This window comes from Patagioenas fasciata, chromosome Z (genome assembly GCF_037038585.1).
Source record: "Patagioenas fasciata isolate bPatFas1 chromosome Z, bPatFas1.hap1, whole genome shotgun sequence".
Taxonomy (NCBI): Eukaryota; Metazoa; Chordata; class Aves; order Columbiformes; family Columbidae; genus Patagioenas; species Patagioenas fasciata.
Genome location: NC_092560.1, coordinates 24,148,299 through 24,167,717, shown reverse-complemented (window position 1 = coordinate 24,167,717; position 19,419 = coordinate 24,148,299). Strand labels below are relative to the sequence as shown.

The 19,419-nt window shown below is 40.7% G+C and overlaps 1 protein-coding gene across 3 annotated transcripts in view; it reads right to left on the bottom strand.

The window, feature by feature from the left end:
* Positions 1-3,294: 3,294 nt before the first annotated feature.
* The window catches only part of GLDC (glycine decarboxylase), a 69,014-nt gene continuing 52,889 nt past the window's right edge, over positions 3,295-19,419 (bottom strand). For all 3 annotated transcript variants that reach the window (XM_065860673.2, XM_065860672.2, XM_071802542.1), the window contains 9 exons: positions 12,917-13,042; positions 11,883-12,032; positions 11,326-11,438; positions 10,564-10,705; positions 8,809-8,920; positions 6,861-6,956; positions 5,657-5,829; positions 4,901-4,981; positions 3,295-4,089 (listed from right to left, as the gene is read on the bottom strand). In XM_065860673.2, coding sequence (XP_065716745.1) covers positions 3,946-4,089; positions 4,901-4,981; positions 5,657-5,829; positions 6,861-6,956; positions 8,809-8,920; positions 10,564-10,705; positions 11,326-11,438; positions 11,883-12,032; positions 12,917-13,042 — 1,137 coding nt within the window. In that variant the 3' untranslated portion in view covers positions 3,295-3,945. The remainder of the gene's footprint in view (positions 4,090-4,900; positions 4,982-5,656; positions 5,830-6,860; positions 6,957-8,808; positions 8,921-10,563; positions 10,706-11,325; positions 11,439-11,882; positions 12,033-12,916; positions 13,043-19,419) is intronic.

The following is a 19,419-nucleotide window of genomic DNA, read 5'->3' as shown; positions in this document are numbered from 1 at the left end:
GTTTTAACTCCTCCGCTTGTTCTGTGCTTACTAGAATGAGGGTTCAGCCTTTGTTTAGTAGGTGAACTGGTATTAGTGCTAAGCATACAGTTAAAAAGATCTGTAGACCGATTCTTGTGTCCTGTTGAATGTCTATGTTTTACAAAATGGGAGCTCAGTATGGGGAAAACATGTAATTTTACCTTTGTAACAATCATTGCATCTGTGCAGTAAGCACATAAGATTTGTGGCTTTTTACTTGATAGCTGAGTACTGTGAAATATTTTATACCTTTTAATGCTTTTTCCATTGGATAGCTTTTACCAATTGATTTATGAGATAAATTTGTCAGTTTGAGGTCAATAATGAGAAGTTCTCTGCTTAATACAAAAAATGTAAATGAATTCTTTAATATATCTTTTCAGTGACAGACACAAAGCAACATAAAACTGCCTTTACCAAACATTAAAGTCGATTGGCAAGACTCTGTGGAGTTAGATTGGTGATGCAGAAAGAGTGTCCTTCCCTCACATTAGAAGTTGTCAGTTTACACCCTTAGTGCTGTATCAGTAGCTATTGAAAGATGCCTTTTTTAATAGTAAATTCTAGAGTATAAAATTCTAATTTTCTTCACTATGTATTTATACATTTTAGGATCCAAGTGCAGCTTTTCACATCAAAACTTATATATGGCCTAGTGTTCCTTTAATGGAATCCATTCCTGCCTCTTGCCATCTATGGACTCTTGGAGTAATTAAAGCCCCCATTGAAGTCATAAGGTAGGTAATGAAAAGGTTGAAGTCCCAAAACTTCTATGAAGGACACAAAAGTACAATACCAAAAATAGTGCTGTGGACACTAGGCTTGTTTGTGTCACTGCAGCGGAAGCTCCCAGGCATGAGTGTTCAAGAGACATCCTGAGGTGTGTCTGCCTCACTGGAGCATACCTGAAGTCTTATGAAGATGAGCCAAGGGCTCCTGAGGTAATAGAAGCCAACAGGAAAGCACAAGTGAAATACTTAAAAATAATTACGTCACCTCTGAGAAGGTGACTCAGCCAACAGCCCAGCTGAAGTGCCTCTACACCAGTGCATGCAGCAGGAGCAACATAGAGGATGAGCTGGAAGCCACTGTGCTGCTAGAAGGTTATGACCTAGTGGCCGTTACAGAAACTTGGTGGAACAGATCCCATGACTGGAGTGAGGCAATTGATGGCCACGGGCTGTTCAGAAGGGACAGGCAGGGAAGGAAGGGTGGACGGGTTGCCCTCTACATCAATAGAGGTGTGGAGTGTGAAGAGCTGTCTCTGAAGAATAGCCACGAGTACGTAGAAAGCTCATGGGTAAGAATCAGAGACTGAGGCAACAAAGGAAACCTTGTGGTTGGTGTCTACTACAGGCCACTCAGTCCAGGGAAGACTATTGATAAACCCTTCTTACTCCAGCTACAGGAGGCATTGTGGTCACAGGGTCTTGTCCTGCTGGAGAGCTTCAGCTACCCCAACATCTGCTGGGAAAGCAGCACAGCGAACTGTAGGCAACCCAGCAGACTCCTGGAGTGCACTGAGGACAACTATCTCAGCCAGGTAACAGACAGCCCTACCGGGGGAGATGCAGTTCTGGACCCCATGGTCACCAGTGCAAGAGAGCTAACTGGTGACCTCAGGACTGGAGGCCTGGGCTGCAGTGATCATGCACGTGTGGAGTTCACAGTCCTGAGGGATGTGGGTCAGGCAAAGAGCAAAGTCAGGACCCTGCATTTTAGGAAAGCCAACTTCCAGCTCCTCAAGGAGTCAATCAACAGGATCCACTGGGAAACTGCCCTCAGGGACAAGGGAGCAGAACAGAGCTGGCAGATCTTTAAGGACACTTTCCACAGAGCACAAGAGCTCTCGATCCTCAGGTGTAAGAAATCAGGTAAGAACAGCAAGAGACCAGCATGGCTGAGTGGAGACCTGCTGGTCAAACTGAAGGGCAAGAAGGAAATGCACAGGCAGTGGAAGCAGGGACAGGGATCCTGGAAAGAGTTCAGGGACACTGCGGAGATGGGGTTGTGCAGAGATGGGGTGAGAAAGGCCAAGATACAGCTGGAGCTGAACTTGGCAAGGGATACAAAGAAAAACAAGAAGGGCTTCTACAGGTGTGTCAACCAGAAAAGGCAGGTCAAAGAAAGGGTACATCCTCGATGAGCAAGACTGGTAAACTGGTGACAATGGACAAGAAGAAGGCTGAGGTACTCAGCAACTTCTTTGCCTCAGTCTTCATGGGCAAACTCTCTTCCCACATCTCATGAGTGGAAAATGAACCACAAGTTCATGGATGACACCAAGCTGAGTGGTGCAGTCGACACACCTGAGGGACAGGATGCCATCCAGAGGGACCTGGACGAGTTCAAGATGCAACCCCTGGTGTCAATACAGGCTGGCAGATGAAGGGATTGAGAGCAGCCTTGCAGAGAAGCACTTGTGGGTGCTAGTGGTTGAAATATTGGACATGAACTGGTGATGTGTGCGTGCAGCCCAGAAGGCCGATTGCATCTTGGGCTGCATCAAAAGGAGCATGGCCAGCAGGCTGAGGGAGGTGATTCTGCCCCTGCACCTTGAGCCCTCAGTACAGGACAGACATGGACCTGTTGGAGTGGGTCCAGAGGAGGCCACAAAAATGACCAGAGGACTGGAACAGCTCTGCTGTGAGGACAGGCTGAGAGACTTGGGGCTGTTCAGTCTGGAGAAAGATGCAGGGAGACCTTATTTCCGCCTTTCAGTACTTAAAACAGCCCCGTGAGAAAGATGGGCCAGACCTCTTGGCACGGCCTGTTGAGGTACAACAAGGGGTACTGGTTTTAAACTAAAGGAGGGGAGATTCAAATTAAACATGAGTAAGAAATTTTTACCAATGAGGGTGGTAAAACACTGGCCCAGGTTGCCCAGAGAGCTGGTAGATGCCCCATCCATGGAGACATTCCAGGCCAGGCTGGATGGGGCTCTGAGCAACCTGATCTAGTTGCAGATGTTCCTGCTTATTGCAAGGGGGTTGAACTAGATGACCTTTGAAGGTCCCTTCCAACCTAAACTATTCCATGATTCTATGATTATATTCTGTGATTCAAAGCCAGTATCCAAAATCTCAGAAACTGTGGAAGGACAATACTTCATTAGAAAAGGTCTACCTCATAGTAAGCAGTTCACAATCTGTTAGAAAAGGTGTTTCATGCTTTTCTCTGGAATAAGAGGTGAGGATTAAATGAAACTACAAGGAAAAGTCATACAGAAAAAGCTGTTTGTTACTGCTCAGCAAAACTGATTGTTGCAGCTCATTTCAAAAAATCAGAGATTTATTTCAATAATAATCACTCCCAGTATTTTGCTTTTGTAGACGCTGTTACTGCTGTGGCAATTCTGACAAATCAGCACTTAAGCTTCATAATTCCATATTCCTCAGTTCAAGAAATCCAGCTGAAAAGTTAAAATTCGGAACATGACAACACATAAAATTCTGACCAATTTTATTAGAACTAACATTGGTAAAAAAAGAAAAAAAATAATGAAATATTAACACTAGCAATGCTAGTGGTAATATGTGAAGTAAATTAAACAATCTACTTCATCTTTTTATCACAAAATATAAACTATTACTCCTGCAGTTAATATTCATTACTATTGCCTTATGCATCTGCATGTTTTCTACTTTTTTTAAACATATCTTCTAAGCCACTTTGCAAATTGGGTGTTGTTAAAACTGCAGCACAAAACAGACAAAATAATGAATCAAGGCAACTTCAGCTGCAATACAATCACATTTTGTTTACAGCTAATATTTTCATTGTATTTACATTTTAACTGAGTAGTGCTTCAATTAACAAACATGGTGATTATCCAAAATATACACAGTATATATATCCCCTATCAGGTCTGGGAGGAAAAGGCCATCCCCATGGACTCAGAAATTGCAGCAGCTGGAAGCAGCCTTATGAAGATGCTCTCTTCTGTTCAGAAAAGGGAGATTCATAGGCTTCCATTGGCGGGCAGGTACAAACCAGATGTTGATCTCCGTATATGTCATCAATGCGAGCAATTGTGGGCCAAAACTTGCTTTCAGGCTTCACAAATGGCTAAGTACAGAAGAAAAAACAATTATTTCATTTTTTCTACTAAGTGCGTCTACATACTTGTAACAGACATTAGAAATTTTAATAATTTTTTTTTTTAACTAAAGTCGTACTTCACATCTGTCTGCAGTCCCTGAAAGTTAAGGAGCATGTATAAGAAAGCTGGCAGGCAAAAGAATATTTAGATTTTAAAAAGATGTAGCCACATCCTCCAACAAATGTTTGCAAAGGAACAGTTGTCATGGGATAAAAGGAAATTTATAGCCCTTTGAATAACTGGCTTACAGAGAGGAACCAAGGAAAAGTGGAGGAGACTAGCAAGACCTGTGCTATTCAATATCATTAAAACATCAAAAACAAGGTGGCAAACTTCACAGGTGCAGTTAAATTCTTCCTCTTTGAAACAGCTGACTGTGCATCTTGTCAAAATCTCATCCAAGTTACTTGGAGCAGAGCTTTGAACGTCAGGACGTGCGACTCTGGGAGCCACTGGTGCAGTATGTCGGAACTGAATGTGCTGTAATTCTAACTCAGTTTCTAATGAGAATACCCAATATTGAAGTGCTGAGATTTAGAAATCCAAGTTTGCACTTCATGTGCAGAGACTTTTTTTTTTTTTAAGATATTTTTTTCCTTGTATTGAAAAACTAATGGCACTATTGTAGACCTCTCACACGTAAAATCTGAGCAACAATATAAACGGCACTAAGTTTTTTTCTTTCCGTTTTACTTCATCTCCAATGGACCAGAAAATCATAGAGCAGAAAGAACATTTGTATGTTAGCACACCACTAGGATCCCATTATTTACTCACCAGTGGGAATGCTGCCACTTTTCTGGAATAAGGACGATCCCATTTGGAAGAAGTAACACAGTTCAGAGTATGTGGTGACATCTACAAAGCAAAAGGACATGTTTAGGACATGACATTACTGAATTCAGTTGAATGTATCAGTGTGAACCCTCCTTCACATTACTACATATAAAGAATTACTGTCTGGGAAAAAAAAAAAAAAAAAAAAAAAAGATTTAAAACAGGAAGCAATTCAGTGTTTGGTTTTTTTCAGTTTGCCTGAAGATGATACTACACAAGGTTTGACCATGATTCCAGCTTTTCACAAAATCTGCTCAATATATAAAAAGTCAGTTACAGCATTACAAGAGTTGAACAGAACTTGAGCCCATAGCAATTCTGTGCTGCAGTCGCTAAATAATTCATTCAAGCTTTATTTTACTGTTAGCTTTAAGGTCATCCCACTTCCCTTCTTAAACCAGATAAAAAAGCATCTCATCTTCATTACTCTGAGATGGTCTCAAAACTGCGGATCACGTGCTTCTGTAAAAAACTCTGCTCTGTTAGCAGAGGCCAGACTTCCGACTTGAAAAAGTCAAAATTCAAATTTTGAAAAATTGTAAGGATTCTAAAAATGTCATTTTTCAAGAAGTTCCTGTGTTCACTGTTGCACACAGTTATTTTTGAGAGTACTGAAAGATCAGGAAGTGGGCTCATGTAGTTTCAAGTAAGTCTCAAGAGTTAAATGCAGGTAACTTACCCTAGGTGCCATCTTACCTTTAGTGGGTTAATTTGGGGGTCCATCTTGCCCTCTTCTATTTCAGCAATTTCCTGACGAATACTGATCATTGCATCACAAAATCTGTCCAGTTCTGCCTTGTCTTCAGACTCTGTTGGTTCAATCATAAGTGTGCCTGCCACTGGCCAGGACATGGTCGGAGCATGAAAGCCTGACAAAGAAGAAATGAGTCACTGACAATAGGTTATGAGTTAATACATGCATTAGATAGCAATGGATTCATGGGTTTAGCCTCTTCTATAATCTTTAGAGGACTTAACTCATTGGTAGTGTTGGCAGTGTACGGCAGAGGTAGGATGAACTTTTCAAATATCCAAGTTTTTAACATGGAAGGGTAAAGCCACTGTGTTATTTACACACTGATTTGATGAAACACCCTCAAAACGTGCTCTTTTTGCTTTGTTAGTTTTCAGCCCAAAGTATATTGCTTCTTCCCTGGGTTACTTCTGTTCCTGCTGCCCACTTCAGTTGAAGCGTTTTGTCACTTCATCTTCTTATGACTGGTTGAATGGCAAAGGGAGATAGGTATAGATTTCTGCATGTGCAAACAAGGTAAAAAGAAAAGGCGGTCTTTCATGATTGTTTTCCTGCACTACTGCTAGTCACAACTTCATGACACTTCTCTTTCAGCTGCAGAGGATGGAACTCACCTCCATACCTACTGAAAAGTCTATTTAAAGTGGCACACACTATTTAAGGCCATAGCATCCCACTACAAAGAGCAGAAGGTTTGGAGGGCTTTGGTATCGTGACTGGGCTTTGGATTATTTCACTGATGTATTACTGGTTAGGGTTTTAACAGCATTTATGCATACATGTGAGAACCACAGTTGCACAGGATCAAGCAGTTCAATAGGTCATCTTGACTGGTAGCCAAAGAGTAGCCATGATCAGATACTTCAGACCACGTGTACAGAACTGCCTAAACTGAATCAGGAGGAAGGTGTTTAAATCCTGTTATCCTACTTGTATCAGAAACTGTGCCAGCAGGACTAGGGAAGTGATGCAAATATCTCTCTCAGCCCTTAATGAACATTAGGTGACCTGTGAAATGATCATGACAGATTCACCATCCATAAGCACAAGACTAGAATGTTTCCGGCTCCCTTTAGAAGAGATGTAGGAAATCCTCACACTGCTAATTTAATAAAAAAAACCAAACAAAACAAAACACCTGCTTACCATAATCCTGAAGTCTCTTAGCAAGATCTACAGCTTCAATGTTTGCTGTTTTTTTGAAAGGTCTTGTATCCAAAATAAATTCGTGGGCTACATAACCTGTAAATGAAAATGTGTACATTATGTTTACTTGATAGGAGAAAAACACAATCTACCAAGCAGTCTACTCTCATTGCTTTTGTGGAGAACATGGCAAAAAGACAAATTAAAAAATATTCACTTTGACAAAAACTCAAACCTGATAAATTATCAGGTAAGAGATATCCAACTCAGTATTTGAAGACTGGCCCTCTGAGTCCCACGTCACATTAAGAACAGGCTTCTTTTCATAGATCAGAACAAGGAAACAGTGGTCAGAGTAGCTCCTATAATTTACAAGTACTCTGAAAAATAATTGGATTTATCAGTGGCCCAACACCATTTGGGTCTTAGGCTATCTTGAATTAGCTATGTACAAGATAAGCAGTTTCATGTCATGCCAGAGGAAAGCTCAAATGTGGTATTACAGACAAGCTAAAGACATAAGTTATCTAACTTTAGATCCACGATACTGGAGAACCTAGTTTTATTTCATCGTTGAATCCTTCAAAATTTGCAGCTTCCATTCTCTTCTATGAGGAAATAATATATTCTCTAAAAATGGAACCTGCAGGTTTAGCCAACATGCACTCCAATAAATTTAAGACATATATTTTGAAGAGCATAGATGTTGCACTCATGTGTTCTTTGGTGCTATTCAGCTTAAACAAGCAAAATCGCATTCTCTGATAGATACTCTACTATAACAGATATTTTTTTTCACCTCTTATACATTATTCGTGTTCTGCTGCAAGACTGCAGAGACATAATAGGGAACTAGAATGTGTCTAAAGTATTTTGCACTGCCAAGGGGATGCTTCCACTTCTCACAAAGGATAATAAGGAGCAAAAATGAGTTTTCTTTTTTTTCAGAGAAAGTGTACAACCTGGGGTCCCTTGTGGACAGCAGGATGACCATGAGCCAGCACTGTGCCCTTGTGGCCAAGAAGGCCAATGGCATCCTGGGGTGTATTAGAAGGGGAGTGGTTAGTAGATCGAGAGAGGTCCTCCTTCCCCTCTACTCTGCCCTGGTGAGACCACATCTGGAATATTGTGTCCAGTTCTGGGCTCCTCAGTTCAAGAAGGACAAGGAACTGCTGGAGAGGGTCCAGCACAGGGCAACGAAGACGATGGAGTGGAGCACCTCCCTTATGAGGAAAGACTGATGGAGCTGGGGCTCTTTAGTTTGGAGGAGACTGAGGGGTGACCTCATTCATGTTTATAAATATATAAGGGGTGAGTGTCACAAGGATGGAGCCAGGCTCTTCACGGTGACAACCAATGATAAGACAAGGGGCAATGGGTACAAACTGGAACACAGGAGGTTCCACTTAAATTTGAGAAGAAACTTCTTCTCAGTGAGGGTGACAGAGCACTGGAACAGGCTGCCCAGGGAGGTTGTAGAGTCTCCTTCTCTGGTTCTAGATGATCTTTCAAGGTCCCTTATAATCCTGTGATTCTGTGATTTTTGTGAAGCAGAAATGTACAGGTCCAAAAATTGCTAAAGTTCTTAAATTGTTGTGCCACTGGTTATGGGAGATCTGGGTTTTTTTTGGTTTCTCCCTTTTCTACACTGATCTGCTACCAAACTTCAAAAAGAACAATATGATTTGAAGGTTAACGCTGTCTTTTGTCACCATTTCTTCTATTTACAAACAAGCATTTTTTCTTCTACTTCCAAGTACCTTAGTTTCATTGCGATACCTCCACAGCAGCACTGTCACAGGTTATTTCTCTCTTTAGAAACAACATCAAGAGAAGTATGAGATGCAGCTGTCACATATGGCATTAAAAAAGAGCCATACTGGAAGACAACTTCTACACTAGGAGAAAAAAGTCAGCTGTGGAAGAAACCAAATTGTCCAATACTTGCCTCTTGCTCCTCTGAAAAGGATTTTGTAGTGCTTCTCTAGCCTCTTTGCCATGTAGTTTGCATTTAGTATTGCAATCTCAGAAGCATGTTTCAGACCCTTTGCTCCCATTGTCTGAAAGAGGAGTAACATGAAGAAACAGATCTAAATACACTGCCAAGCAAGCTCTGTTTTTGTACTGGCAAGCATGATAGACAGCAGCACCTTACTGTATCTGGCTTGTTTTAAGGCAATCACACTACTAGAACACTTCTCCGTGCTACAGCCACAGAGAAGCACCGAGTGTTACTTGACAGCAACTTTGGTACCCATACCTTATAAGACTGGTTACTGTACAAGAGTTTTTGCTTCAAGTCAACAAATGAACAACCCAATCTCCTCCTCAATCTGAGAGGCTTTGAAGTGAATAAAGTGAGCAGAACTAAAGAACGTCATCAGCACACTTGTAACACACTGCCTGTCACCATCCCTAGCCTTAGGGAAGGAGCGTCCAGAGAGCTGCCCAAAAAACTTTGTGTGCTGTCTGTACAGATTATCCCAGCCACTCAAACTTTGCTTGCTGGTGTCACGTCGCAGCTGATACTGTGCATTAACAGAGCCAAACGAACGCTGATGCACTTTTCAATCTGTTAAGGCACTGCAAAAGGACAGTGCTGGAACTGACCTGCGGCTAAATTTCTTAGCACTGCACTTAGAAGCTAAGGTGGCAAAGAAGAAACCAAAACCAGCCTTCAAGGTAGCCAGTTTAGATGGGACAGTGTAAACACACAGCACTTTGCATTGTGAAGAAACAGATTCCCTTAAAAATTTACTACATTTTAAATATTCTGTAATAGGAATCAGGTTACAGTCACAATTTTTACCCACAGCTGAAAATCCACCATGGAAGTTGTACCAGATCATATTTGCTGATTTCAAGTTCCTCGAGAGCTGGTTTCCCCAGGAGTGGATGTTTCCATGGTTAGAGTATTAAACTGGCTATGGTGTACTCTGAATGACACTGCCCTTATGTTCACCATTACAACTCTTACTCAAAGTTTTAAACATTGCTCAGAGTCCCAGCACACACTCTTATAAAAGAGAATTTGAATCAACACTTATCTCTGTTGGCTGAATACTTTCCTATATGTAATGAAATATTTGTGGGCTCATGATTAAATCACAAGGCATTAAAAATTACATAGATCATGATCAAGTTGTTGCATATCCAAAGTCAAAACTAAGCACAGTTTTCAAATTCAGTAACATCCCCTGGAATTCAAGGTCTTATTAAAACAGATTTTTGAAAGTTAAATATTACATGTACGTTGAATATAACAATATAACAATACTGCAGTGTTCAACCAAAAATATCATTGGAAGAACAGTAACTACCAAGCAGCTTTTAAACATGAAAACTTTGATGTCAGAGACAGTGGAAGGACAAGCCTGCCTACAGCTTTTTGCCTCATATCCACTTGCCTCAAGAATTATTACAGATGAGACAGAGGAATCAAACAGGCTACACAGGTACAGCAATTGTCCTGCCATCTGATCCTTTTGCAACAGATGGCAACAGGCTGTTCCATTGTCCTACCAGAAAACAAGAAGGTTCAAAGAATGTAAATAACCTATGACCATGCTGTAGTCATATTCATTTCAGTCTGTGCGAACATAACAAGTTGCTCTTAAACCTGTTCATGTGTTTCCAGTGGTTTTCAGACTTGCTGAAACAGAAACAGACCCTCAGCTGATACTCCTTATAAAAGTCTACACACCTTGATATACACCCAGGAAATGGGCAATATAGCACTGGAACCCCAAGGCGCAGCACTGACAGTACCCAAAGGACATGTATCCTTATCCAGCTGTATTTTGATGACAGGGTGTGTAGGCAAGTAGGGAGCCAAATGTTTCTTCCTAAAACAGAAACATTGATTTTAGAACTTGTATATTCCTGTTATCATTCCTGGACAGTTTCAGCAGAAGCTTCTCTTCACCTTGCTTCCAAACACAGTCCTCCAGGAAGCCTGGTCTATGTCTTCTTCAACAGAAAGTTTATTAACATAACTGGTGACAATGGAGGATGGCACTCAGTTTTTAACCAATCACAAGATATTAATGCAGCTATCCAAATCAAAATGATTTTTTAAAAAGAGTGAGATTATTTTCTTTTAAAGTAATATCATTGCCCTGTACAATAGATTAATGTAGTTCATATATCACTCCTGTGTTCTGAACTACATACCGTATCAGCCCTCAAAGTTCACAGATGATCTCTGCATTTACTCAGGAAAAAAAAGACTGTTGAGCAGGGTCTGCCATACACACTAAAGAGGCAACATATAAGTCAGGGTTTTGGAATACATGTGAATCTCACCATTCCTGAGATCAGCACATGACAGTCCTGGAGAAGGACATAAGTTTACAAACAACTGTACACCTCTCACATTCATGGCTCTGTACTTAAGTGAGCTGCCAACCAAGATTCACAAAGAGATTTGGTTTTTTAATGAAAAGGCTAATAAAGAGATACCCACACTCCAATTGGTCCCATTCCAGGTCCTCCTCCTCCATGGGGAATGCAAAAGGTTTTGTGAAGGTTTAAGTGAGAGACATCAGAGCCATAATCTCCAGGACGACATAGACCCACCTGTGAAAAGAATACTCTCTCTCAAAATATTCTTTGCATGCCATTTTAAGACCTACTACTGCATTCAAGAAAAATAGGTTCAAAATTATGTTATATGTTTTTCCGTTTTTCTTCAACACAATACATCACAAACAAGAAACGATGCAAACAATTTTTTCTTTTAGACATTCATATCTGTGAAGAGTGTCTTTGACAGACGAAGCCAATTACAGTGAACAACTCCTGCATCTTACAACGTATTTCAGGGCAAAATCAGATAAAATATAATTATTTTCACCACCTATTTTTTATTACTGCTCTTGGAAACTTCACCTCCTCCCTCAAACACTGTGCCATCTTGTGAGAAAGCTGTGTTATGGTCTGAACTGAGTACTGCTGTGCTATTCTTATTCCAAGGAAACATACACTCCCAGTTAAAATAAATCTATCTAAGAGATTTTGTACCTGGGCATTCATATTTGCTCCATCTAAGTAAACTTGGCCTCCATGTTTGTGAATCAGGTCACACACATCTCCAATCTCCTCTTCAAATACACCGTTGGTGGAAGGGTATGTAATCATGATGGCTGCCAAGTTGTCTTTGTACTTGTCCACCTGAGGGCAGGGAAAGAGAGAGAAAATAAAGTCATTAAGGTTCCTAAAGATTCTCTAGAGAAGATTTCTTCAAAATCACGTAATTAAGGCCATTGAGTGTTTTACAGGTGAGAAGCAAGTCTATCAGCAGGTAGTCTAGTCATTTATAGTCAGAAAAAGATACACAGCTCTTTCCTTCAGCAACAACTATGGAAAAGAAGAATTTTCTCAATAAGTCACAATTTAAAATCACAGATGAAGGCATGGTATGACAAGGTGCATGTCTAATAGTCACTTCTGGGACCTTAAGACCAGCAAAGTGAAACATCTGAGCTTCAATGTCATGTGATATAATGACCATCTTCCTGCTTTCAGCAACAAAGTTCTATGACTACTGAAAAAGCTTGCTCAAATATGCATTTTTGGAAATGTATCCTGCTAATCCCTTGGATTCCCAAGATTCACCTGCAGCCATTCTACTCAAAAAAGTGAAAAAAGTTGCCTAGCAACACCTTCCCCAGTAGAGGCAGGCCTGAACTTCACTAAGCAAAGGCTAAAGTGCAGTTTCATAGGCCTTATGCTCATGAAAATGCTTCTTTCATTTCAAATACTAGATGTAGACCAAAAAGTTCTTCTGTAAAAGAGCCTGCTGTGTAGAAAGAATCACTGAGCCACTCCTGCACCAAAGATCCTCAAATTAGAGAAAAATTTCATGTCACATGGGTAGTGTCTGACTGAGCAAATAAAAAAAAAAAAGAAACAATTACTTATCCTTTTCAAGCATGTATTCACTATTATTGCCCTATTTTCTCTCAAAGAAAAATCTGATTCAGATGCCCACACTTTAACCTGTAGAGAAAAAGAAATGTTTCTGCCTTGAAAATGAAAGAAAATTAAATACTCACCATTGCTTTTAAATGAGAGATATCAATGCTTCCATTTTTATCCACTTCAATTGGCTGAATCTTCATCCCTGCCATTTGTGCACTTGCTGGATTTGTACCATGAGCAGATTTAGGAATAAGACAAACCTTAGAAGAGAAAAATAAGCAGGGCATAAAGCATAACTACCAAAAAAATCTTAAAGAATTATGGTCTACACTCAGCTAGAACTCATTATCAAAGTTTTCTAAAGGGATCCTCAGGGAATGTTTACTGGCAATGAAGAAAATCCATTCAAGTATCAGTAACTAAATACTCATTGTGAAAACAAAGTTTCATTTCCTGCATAAATCATATTTAGGCATGTGCTTCCAGAATACTATCTCAGGTAGTCACATTTAAAATCTTTTCCTCTCACTGCCCTTTTAAAAAAAAAAGACTGATTTTATTACAGTAATCAGCCTCCACTTGTAAATGACTCAAAAGGAAAAACTATCTAATTCCAGCATTCCACTATATTTTCAGCTGACTTCCACAGCATTTTCTTCTGTATTCTATTCAAAACAAAAATACAGGCTGAAATATTTTTGCTATAGCTAAGAAGCTTCAGCTAGCTACTTATATGCTTTATACAGTTAATTTAAAAAGAAAAAAGATGAATACTTTTACTTAAATAAATATAGCTTCTTGTTAGCGATAGTTAGGAAAATGGAGTTCAGGATATTTCCAGGTATTTTCTAGGAACTACCCCCTTTCTAAAGACAAAAAATATACCTTCTCTAAAAATAAAAATTTTTAAAAATAATTTTAAAAAATCCTTCACTTCTGTTTAGTTATGTTTATTATGATTCTCTTGGAATGATTAATTTAACTAAATTTGTTAAGTAAGTTACTCAAACTTAGCTGGATTAAATAACTGACAGTAAGGCACTTGTTTTCACGAGAAACTGCACAATGGTCTCTACCTCATTTTCCACAGAGATGGTGAGACAAATCTTAATTGCTTTAAAAGCTATTCCAAGGAACCCTCTCATCTGTCTCGGCACCTGGATATTTGCTTTTCTTGCAGAGAACTGTCAGTGTTTTATGTGCAGCTGTGGGGAAACAAAAAGATCCAAGCCCTAGTGCTGGGAAGACCTGTGGCCCATCTGCAGTAATTTTAGCTGAATATCAGAAATATAAAGTGAGTCTGGATTGCTACCCAGTCTTGCCAGGTTGCCTCTGCAGCTGCTGGGTACAGAAGTTATTGATCAGGCAACATAGCAGACAGATGTGAGCTCAGTTAATGTCCATACTTCTATTCCACGAGAGGGCACCGAATCCAAATGAGGCTGACAGCAGGCAGCTTGAGCAGCTCTTTTACTTTCTGCATCCCAGGAGAAGAGGCGGCTTCATCTTAATGCTCAAAATTTTGTGGGCTTATTTATTTTCTTTCTTCCCTTTATTTTTTTTTTTTCCAAGAATACCTTGATTTTACTATAACATTTGAAATCTGTTGAGTGACTGCAAGCAGCTCACAGGCTCTCCCGTCTGTGAGAGAAACCATAAACACTCATAGAAGCCCAAGGATCTCACACAGAATAAGAGAAATGGCAAAGCAGATGTGGATAATCAGAAGATAGCTGTCCAAGGAATAAAACTTCAACGTAATTTAACTTCCTGCTGAGTAAAACTACTCATAAAACAAAGCTTGTAATTGTAAAGAGAAGCTGATTTCCAGAAGCTAGAGGTGATGTGAATGCAACAAAGAAACAAAGGCAGAACAAGACAACTCTCACTATTCAGTTTTAGGTAGTTTCCTCACACAGATGTTATAGTTCCTAAAAGTCAGGATGATGACCCTTTCCTTTTGAGAAGGCAAATGAGTTCCAAAGCCACGTGTAAAATCAGGTTCAAAAAATACAGGTATTATTGCACTAAGGACTTCTTTTTGTAACGTTTAAACCCGACTTTGAGAGTGTCAAAGAGGAAGATCTAACTAATCTCAGATTTCCAAGAAGTTTTGATGTGCTTCTAAAAAATGTTCCTAAACTAATTTCCAGAGGAGTAAGTGGGAAGCTTCACATGGATAAATATATCATAAAAATACAGGAAAGAAAAGGTAAATAGTTTTCACTGTGGTGAAAGGTTATCCTAACAGAACATTATAAATGCCTGTGCCAGTTTCCTAGCATTTCAATTTACTCATCATTGGTCTATAATGGAGACATACAGTGACATGCCAAATAACCTGTTAATACAAAATCGCTCAGGTCACTAAAATAATTGATTGCGTAGTTCAGAAAGGAACCCACAGTACTGAGTAACAACATTTGAAAGAAAATACACTGGAGCCAGAAAGACCTAAAATATTACACAAGAAAACAAATCTTAACAATACACAACTGGGATTGTTGTTTTGAAATTATTGCCACTCAAAAGATATTGCAGTGTTGGCGACTGAGGGGGAAGAAACTGCATTAAAATGCAAAAGGAAATTGAGAAAAATAAAAAATGTATAAAAGTAAAATTAAAAAAAATCAGAATTAACACATGATATGCAAACTGTGAACAGGGAAGAATTTTCATCATCTTTCAAGAGTGAGAGATTATTATATGAAATTGTAAGATGTCAAGTTCAAAAAAAATAAAAGGAGACATTTCTTCATATAATAGGTGATGAAGTCACAGAATGTTTTTCTCCAAGATACTGTGAATATCATAAGCTTCTTCACAAGAGGCGAAGAGATCAGGTTATTTGTAGAAAAATGCATAAGCAGTGCCTTTAGAATCCTTTGAATCAGAAAGTTCCTGAACCACAGATATGTAGAAGCTGTGCCTGTGTGCTGGATAAGCATCATTGTACACTTGCTTTGTCCTCCTCTTGCAATGAGGAGTCTATCAGTTTGCTGTTGACCACTGTCAACAGCACTGAGACTGGCAGACTTTTGGTCTGGGCTAATCTGGCTGTTCTTGTCACAAACATGCAATCATGTCTCCAAAATGAAACTTGCTACCACCAACTTCTCATATTTCAACCTATTTAACTTCCAACTCAACTCATACCAAAAAAAGTATGATTAACACAGCCTTTCTTCCAGGCATCACAGATTGTTCAGGAAACACCTAAAGGAATAATATTGCTTTCAGATTTTTAAGCTATAATTGTCTGCCATTTAATGCAAATAAAGAAGTCTCTTAAAATGAGAATTTAAAATCCTATTAAACATAGTGTACTAGTAAGAATCAGTAAGAACTGATTGCTTTTTGTGGTTACCTACAGTTGTATCACCTCTCAGGTTTACAAGCACTGTCTTTTATCAGTTCACAATGATAGAACTGAGAAGCAACTCCTTGAGGTCAAAGTTGCAGGTAGATAGTATAGAAAAGAACACAAATCAAGCCTTTAGACTCTCACGTTACCAACTGAAGATGATCCTCAGTTATTAAAACTGATTTACATTCTTCATCTACAGTTTTTGTGGCGATTGTGAAGCAAGATTACCTCCATATATCCTACAGAAGTTTATTTGAAACAGTTTGAGCAGGCAAGAAGTGGATGAACCTAAAGGACTTCTGTGAGTAGCCACCAAGACATACCAGAGGTTGGTTTGCTTCTTCTGTCAGGAGTGGCTATACTGGGAATCAACTGATATTACAAGCAGTATAAGTTTTAAATAATCAGTTTGTGTTCCCTTTGTAACTGAAAAAAACTGGAGAGGGAGTGTCATACCAGCTGGAAAACATAAAAAACTGTTGTTGTCCACTTTCTTTTGAGACACAGATATCTGGGCCTAGATCCATCTCACTGAAAATCTGAATCACTGTTTCATCTACATGAGTAGCCTGTGTGATTGCTTCAATGGTTATTTTCACCCCTTGGTCACAAGCCCATCTACAGGTTTTAGGTCTCTCCCTAAATGTCCTGATGTTTCACGGGCCCACAGAGCTATGAGTAACACACCCTTAAGTTGCCAGTCCAAGTCCACCTGAGCCACTTCAATTCTGCCAGCCTGGTCTACCTGCTCGTTGTTTTGGTGTTCTTCAGTGGTGCTGCCCTTGGGCTTGTGAGCATCTGTATGATGTGTACCTTTACAGTAATGCTGCCTACCCAGGCAGCAGTGTCTTGCCAGAAGGCAGCAATCCAGATGGATTTACACCAGTGCTGCCAGCTGGTCTGTTTCTAAGGATGCAGCCATCCTCACAGGGTATTTGCCACCATCCATGTGTCAGTATTGACATGAGACTACTGGCTGCTTTTCTTGTTCATCTTTCTCTAGGGCCAGCTTCTGCAAACTGGTTCAACTTGCCTTCTCCTTTGATGGCTTTGACAAATTGTCATGTAGGACTCTACACAGGAACATTCCACTTCTGATGGCTTCCTACAACACAATAGGATCCACCAGTAAACAGACCATACTGCTTTTCACCTTCTGATAAGTGCCACATGGTGGCACTTCTTGTGCATGAGTCACCTCTTTGAGTGATGCTTTGAAATGTATGTCTTCTGATCAGTCCATGATCTCTTTCAGGATTCCTGGGTGACTAGGGTTCCCTGTCCAAGCTTGTTGCATGACCAGCACTACCCACCCACTCTATGCAGCATCCTTTGAACATCCAGTACAGCAAAGGCAGTCATGGTATCAAGAGGAGCTGTGTTTCCACACCAACAACTTCTGAAGTCGCTCAGCCCTCCTTATACACTGCTAGTACCTCTTTCTCAGTCACGGTGCAGTGGGCCTTGGATCCTCAATATCCCCAGCTCCAAAACCCTAAAGGCTGACCTTGTGTTTCTCCAGGTGTTTCCTGTCAGAGGCTCCAGTTGAGGTCATGCTCCCTGGCTGCAGTGCAGAATGTGTTTCTCACAGCTGGTCTCATCCAGGTGAGCTCAGGAGCTACTGTCTCCTCTTTGATGCGTTCAAAGGCCTGTTGCTGCTCAGGGTTCCACTCAAAATAGTTTTTCTTTAGGCTCACTCAATAGAGAGGGCTCACAAGCTGATTGTAGCCTGGCATGCATTCTCCAGCAACCCACAATGACTAGACAAGGCTGTGTCTTTTTCTTGTTAGCTGGTGGAGACACAGTTATTATCTTATTGATTGCAGCCCCTGGGGTGTGACGACTTGCTGTTTTAGTCCCAAGAACTGTATCTCTTGTACAGGTCCTTTGACATTGCTTTGGTTTTATGGCAAAACCAGTTTTCCAAATGATCTGGATTATTCTTTCCTCCTCCTCAAATGCTTCCTCTGCTGTTGGCCCACACAGTGATGTTATCCATGTATTTCAGGTGTTCAAAGGCTTCACCCTGTTCCAGTGCAGTCTGCATCAGTCCAAGACCGAGAGGTAGGCAGGGCTGTACTCCCAGCCCTTGGGCAGTTGGTTCCAGATGTATTGAACACACTTTCACATGAAAGTAAAACTGTGGCCTGCACTCTGCTGCCAAAGGGATTAAGAAAAATGCTCTGGCAATATCAGTTGTGGCATACTGCTTGCCTGCTTTTGACTCCTGTTTGTACTGGAGTTCTATCTTGTCCCACATGGCAGAACTCAATGGCAGCATCACTTTGTTCAGGCCATGATAGTCCACTGTTAACCTCCACCCCTGTCAGACTTTTGCACTAGTCTTATGGCACCATTTAAGGGTTATTAAGTCGTGCTTATCATGCCTTGGCTCTCCAATAGATGAACCAACTTATGGACACTAACCAGGGATTCTCAGCTGGTGCAATACTGCCACTGGTACATCATCATGGTAGCAACCAACACCTGCTGTTCTTCATCATGCAGCAACCCTAACACAGAGAGGCCAGGTAAGGTGTACAGTTGTTTAATCTTCTCGGTGACCACTGTGGTTGCACCAAAGGCCCACCAGTACCTTCCTGGGTCCTTGAAATACCCTCTTTTGAGGTAGTCAATACCAAGGATACATGGAGACTCTGGGCCATCATGATAAGATGCTTCTGCCATTTGTCCCCTGTTAGGTTCACCTCAGCCTCCAATACAGACAACTGGTAGCATCTTCCTCTCACTCCACAAATTCAGATGGGTCCCTCCCGCTCCTGCCCTAATGGCATTTATGGTACATTGTGCATCAGTGTGCACAAAAGCTTTATACCCCTGTGGATCCAACGTGCAAGGCCACCGAATCCACACAGTTCATTAAACTTCATTATCCCCTTCCTCCTCCCAGCCAGAGGCAAGGACCCTTTACTCCTGGTTGTAGTATTCAGTCTGTGACTCCTGTGGTGTCAAACCAGAAGTCCCTTCATCAAACTTAGGAGGAGAGGCATTTTCAGCCCTTATTCTATGTCTGGGGAATTGTTGGTTGCTTTCAACTGGCATGGTGGCCTCCTTGGTTGGTCTGTCTTCCCCTGCAGTTCAGGTACACGGGCTTCTAGTTTCAAGGTGAGTGCACTGTCCCTCTTCCTTGTGTCTATCCCCCCAGAGAGTGCCATGTGATGTGAACCTAAGGCTCCCTTTCCCTTCAAGAGGGGAGAGGCTGACTCCATAGGGCACCTCTGACAGCCAAGACACTGTCTGGGGGGGATG